The sequence below is a fragment of the Dreissena polymorpha genome, chromosome 10, assembly GCF_020536995.1.
Source record: "Dreissena polymorpha isolate Duluth1 chromosome 10, UMN_Dpol_1.0, whole genome shotgun sequence".
NCBI classification, from domain to species: domain Eukaryota; kingdom Metazoa; phylum Mollusca; class Bivalvia; order Myida; family Dreissenidae; genus Dreissena; species Dreissena polymorpha.
The window spans coordinates 18,467,578-18,473,222 of NC_068364.1; the positions used below are offsets into that span (position 1 = coordinate 18,467,578).

The following is a 5,645-nucleotide window of genomic DNA, read 5'->3' on the forward strand; positions in this document are numbered from 1 at the left end:
TACAAGGCATACACACAGCTTATGAAATTAATAATAATATTAAAAATTAATATATCAACCAAAACATAAGAAACAGTATCATGAGATCAATTTGTGTTGACGTCACCAAAAATTATAATTTACAAAAAAAAAAAAAAAAAATTGTAGTTTATTTTTATTTTATTTAAATACTATGAGATTTACGTAAACATGCTTATTGAGAAGGTGGTCATGGATCAAAAATATATCTCATACACTTTGAATGATATATAAAAAAAACTCAGTATTCAACGTAAAGTTATCACCTTTATTCTGGTAAAACAACATGTTTTATAATACAAGGTCGTTGTGTGTTTTTCTTCACAGAATGCAAGCGTGTTCATAATATACACGTTAAAGCCAATTAGTATATGTCCATTATACAAGTATAACTTAATAACTGCATGATTATTGCCACAACCATTTGAATTTCAATACCATGTATCAATTTCAGTTCAATTATCAGGTTACTTTGAATTCAAAAATAAAAAAAACATATTACCTGGTATTATTTTTGTTGTTAATATTTGTATTAGTAGTAGTAGTAGTATCTTAATAATCAGCAGCAGCATCCTCAAAATCATAATTATAAACAGATCGTCATTAATTTATTGACGTCTCGTTTTCAAAAAAAGCATAATCATAGAGAGTGCAGCGCCTGTATAAAAACAGTTTGAAGCGTTGTGGTTGTTCCACAATAATTGTGAAGGTCCACGTTTCTGCACCAACTTGATATCTGTCATCAATAATCAGTGTCTTCTCCCAGACCATGCATTTATTCTTGTCAATATATCAAGTAGAAAGTGTCTTTTGCATTAATGTTTTCGTTTATGCAATATTCCCATGTGTATTCTCAGGATAGTAATTCCTGATTAACGTTGACAGTCTTGCATCGGTCTCAATTGTGGTCATACAACTCTTTCTCGAAGTGTGAGATGTAGCCATCCCCTGAAACAAAAACAATAACAATGATTGCATCGACCCAGGTTTCATTCAGGAATGTGTGTGATGGCTATGCTGCCGAGCAGCAAGTTTCTTGTGATAAATACAGACAATCGTTATAATAGTAGGAAACCTCTACTTCTGATACAGATAAAGATTTTACAGTATTTAGTTATGCGATGTTTTGACCGTCTAGAAAGCTTGATACATTTGTACTGCTGTTTACCGTAAGATTCGGTATATAACATTTCAATACCTCCCTCGTATCAGGAAAACCAAAACGTGTATTAAAACGACAGTCATTACTTTTGATTATGTTATAAATTGCTTATTCAATGCAAAATTAACTAAACAAAACAAGATGCATATATTTCCGCTTTTTAAAGGTCGGAAACCACATTTTTTGCGAGTCGAACAGTAACATAGTATCGATAGAATTTGACGTAAGTAAAGTTACAAAGAGAGCGACTATACCATCTCTGTCGAAGATTTCTTTTACCCAATGGTCCAGCATTTCATCCTTGCGAGCACATATATCCATTATAAAGTTGATCTTCATATGATCTGTAAAATAGATTATTCAGTATCTAGAAGTGAATTGTCTGGCACGTAATCATGTTAAATATATACATTCAAGATACAATGCACCCTTACAGAAAAAAATGCCATGCTTTGTTTAGGATACGACCATCGAGTAATCAAGTAGATATTAAAATAACACGTTGTTGCTTTTTCGTTGATTAAATTGTTTTAATGTTACATGTTATTTAAATTACATTGTGTAATGAATAACTAATGACAAGCTGAGAGTATGAAAAATACATACATCAGTAGGACGCATAAAGATTAGTTGATGAGTTATTGTATTAGATTGGGTGCGAATAGCACCAATGTATAGTCGGGTGATTTCTTAAAAAACAATATTTAACAAACTAAGTGCAGAAGGAAAATACAAACTGTGATCATAGGCATTTTATATTATGTAACCTTAATAAACAATAACAAACATGGTTCTGTTTCACAAAAGCAATGTAAGGGTGCTCACGTATTCACACATGAATATAAAAACAAGCATTTACATATTAGATGTTCGTTAAGTAATTAAACATATCATTGTGAAGTACATTATATTTAAACGGCACTAAGTAATTAAACATATCGTTTTGTAGAACATCATATGTTAACGACACTTATCGGGCCCGAAATAGTTATAATTACTCAGTTAACTAGCTTGTTATGGTATATAGTCACCTGATATGCTGTGGAAGTGATTCTGCAGAGCTTTGTAGAACTTCAGTTTGCCGGGCATGTGATTGCACAGACCGTGACGAGCAAAGTGATGCACTTGCCTGGAAAATGAGGACACAAATAACTTGTATTTCATAAAACGGATACGGAATGAAAACGAACATGGGCGCTTAGTTCACACGGGTAAGGGACAACGACAACGAGCGAGGCATGGTTTGGTAATGCGCATCGGGGGTTAGAGGGTTAGGGTAACGGTAATGGTTAGGGGTCGGGTTTGGGTTAGGGTTAGCCTTAACCCTTACCTTAACCCTTACATGACCCCTAACCCTAACCCTAACCTAACCATAACCCAGGGTTATCTTCCCTATACCATGCCTCGCTCGTTGGCGTTGTCCGCTTCCAATAGCCAATATCCAATAAAGATGGAGTTGATCTGTCTTAATGCGCCAAGTGGTACACACTGCTTTAATACGTAGAATCTTGTATCATTACTGTATTGTTTTAAAAAATAATATTATAGGGAAATCTACTGTATTTGATCTAAATCAAAATCAGTTTATATCAATATTACTCAATCAAATGGAGAGCCTCATTATTTGTGTTAGCGATACCATCAAGTACTATTTAAAACCTTTAAATACAAATGAATTTATATTGTAAACGAGAAAATATAGCAACGAGCAATACACATGTAAATATTGAACCTAGTTTGTGTCCGTATATTATGCACCTCGATATGTGTGTAATTGATTCAATACGAACAGACGTACGTTTTTATATCATGTAGGCTTACGTTTTATGTGGAAACTGATCTTCTAGTTCTTCCATTTCTTCTTGAATCTTGTCAAGCCTCACCTCTTTTGGGGCATCGTTGATTTTAATGTTGTCTGCAGTAGCAACTGCCAAAACTATAGCACACACTACCATGTAAAAAGTTGTTCTTGAAAGACCAACCATTTTGAAATTGATTGGACAAGTTTATTTTTATTCTAATTTAAATTCACTCTTCACCAAACGCTTAAGACCTTCAAATAAGTCATTCGTCGAAACTATAGAATTTATTAATTTTCCAAATGTTAACAAATCGAAACGCGTATATCTGTCATAGGCAAACTGTCGAGATTAGTCCCTTATGGAAAACATATATAATAAAACGCCCTATCCCAAGAAATAATTATATTCCTCATGAGAATTGTTAAATACAGATTTCTTAGAAAATATAACATATAATACAGTCCGTTACCAGATAAATAACTCGCGTTTGATTCGCAGAACGAGCAGCAGCAGCAGGGCCGTCACAATCGTCTGCAAAGGCGCCTCGATATCGTGCCAGCCGACGACAAAAACCCAGTTGCGTAATAATTCCTCAGATAAAACAATTGCTTTCGAGTGGCGTGTGTACTCCTATGTTCTAGATACTTTCACAGAGATTACATTTTGGTTGATATTCATACTTCACAACGTAAATTTCACAATAATCTTTCCTCAATGTACTTTCAAAGATGTAGAAAAATAAAAATATAATACTATTACTATTACCTATTGAATTATTTTCATCACTTATTTTTACTTAAATGCGGTTTATTTCACCAACGTGAACGTTTAGGTTGTAAACTTGTCGGTAGTCAGTGTTGCCATTTAAAGGATATGTCAGACCCTTAATGTTCATCGCCTCATTAAATGTTATTTGTTACACTACAAAAACAAATAAACGTCCGATAAAATAGTAAAACGGTGTCACAGGCACTTTACATAATGTATGTGCATGTAGCGTTCAATATAAGACGCATATACGCAGAAAAGCGTTTACGTGCGTTGAATTATGACAAACGCCAAGGGATGGACCTTTAAAGTGCTATATAACCAGATAATGTTTGATATATTTGCATTGACACGGAAAGATACACCCACGCCCGTAAGAAGTGTGCACAATGCTGTGGCCACACACAATTCTGTGACACGGATATCTGTCATCACGTTCAGTTAGTGCAGTTATTTTTATCTTCATAAACATATTTACGTGGCATTTGTATACGTCTCGGGCAAAACAGATAATGTTAGATAACAGAATTGCAGTTATTTTCGCAAGTTTCTTCATGGGATGTTAATATTACGCTTACTTCATGCACAGCATTTCTACAGATGAGGAGCATAACATTTTCAATCTGTGAGATACTCATGTAAAGTTTGAGTGATTGAGATCACTTGCATTTAAGCACAACTCTGCATTTCTGCAGTGTTTTTTACAAGCAACAAAGCCGCGTTTGTTTTTTTACCAGCAACAAAGCCGCGTTTGTTTTCAAACGTGATCGGAATACTTTTAAATTAATGGATATATACTCTTACTATTTAGATAATGCTTGATGTTTTATGTTATTTATATATTTTTATTCACGGTTTACGAATACCATATCGTCACGAGGGGTAACGTACTTCTCAAAAGTACAATATCTAAAACATACATTATCGTCACGAGTGGTGACGTACTTCTAAAAAGTAAAATATCTATAAAATACAATATCGGCGCGAGTGGTGACGTACTTCTAAAAAGGAACAATACTAGTCAAGCAATTAGTTATAGAGAAATTAAAATTTAAAACAGTTGCATCAGTAATAAAATAGTTAATATTACATTTACATTTTTGTAACATAAAGAACTGTAAGACCTGCTGTATGCTTTCATTTTAGAATACAAATAAATCGGTTATAAGTTGTGTTCAATAAGTGCCCGTAGATATCCCAATACATTGTTTAAAAAATCTCACCGCTGTATTAAAAAAACAAATCCATGAATTGAATGAAGGGCAGAACCTGTATCGATACAAGTGTTTAATTAAGGTATACGTATATATCAATATATTAATTATTGTAGCAATATTTTGAAAAAAAAACTTTAATCAACGGAACTTATTTAACTTTGAATGTAGACTCAATAACAGTAAAGGTTTCTTGTGCTTTGTTATGTAAACTGTTGCAGAATTTCTTTTAATTTCGAAATAAAATGCATGTCATATACTTCTCCCATTTCAGCTAAAATTTCATTGATGACTTCAGTAATACGTTCACACCTCATCAATTTTAACAGATAAATAGGACTTAAAGTCATGTTTATTCCAAAGCGACACTGAAATATATAATGCATAGTACCAGCAGATTTTTGTCCGCTGAGCCAATATTTTATAAGTGTTATACTTATACTTAGCACTAAACACTATAGCATATTCGCCGCATCTTGAAGCAATATATCAGGTATTTAAGGAAATAAACTTATTTGTACCGTTTTTACGTTTAACATTTCCTACCGAAATGTACAATGTACACAAATCCATATAACTGGCTAAAGTTCAATTAAACGCTTTATAGTTTTAAAGGGGCGGTCAACCAGATTTCTATATATCACGAAAAAAAGAAAAGTTCTAAAATACCGTCATCGAATG

At 33.2% G+C, this 5,645-nt stretch overlaps 1 protein-coding gene across 1 annotated transcript; it reads right to left on the reverse strand.

The window, feature by feature from the left end:
* Nucleotides 1-265: 265 nt before the first annotated feature.
* Nucleotides 266-3,936, reverse strand: LOC127848060 (uncharacterized). Its single transcript, XM_052380356.1, has 4 exons — nt 3,002-3,936; nt 2,212-2,309; nt 1,435-1,524; nt 266-966 (listed from the first exon to the last, which is right to left on the reverse strand). The coding sequence occupies exons 1-4, from the start codon at nt 3,163-3,165 to the stop codon at nt 917-919; spliced, it is 402 nt and encodes a 133-aa protein (XP_052236316.1). The 5' UTR covers nt 3,166-3,936; the 3' UTR covers nt 266-916.
* Nucleotides 3,937-5,645: the final 1,709 nt, after the last annotated feature.

Coding starts and splice junctions, on each gene's coding strand:
- LOC127848060 (XM_052380356.1), bottom strand. CDS start 3,165: ATGGTTGGTCTTTCAAGAACAACTTTTTACATGGTAGTGTGTGCTATA. Junction 2,310..3,001: donor GATCAGTTTCCACATAAAAC/GTAAGCCTACAT, acceptor CTCATTTTCCAG/GCAAGTGCATCACTTTGCTC. Junction 967..1,434: donor AGAAATCTTCGACAGAGATG/GTATAGTCGCTC, acceptor TTTTTGTTTCAG/GGGATGGCTACATCTCACAC.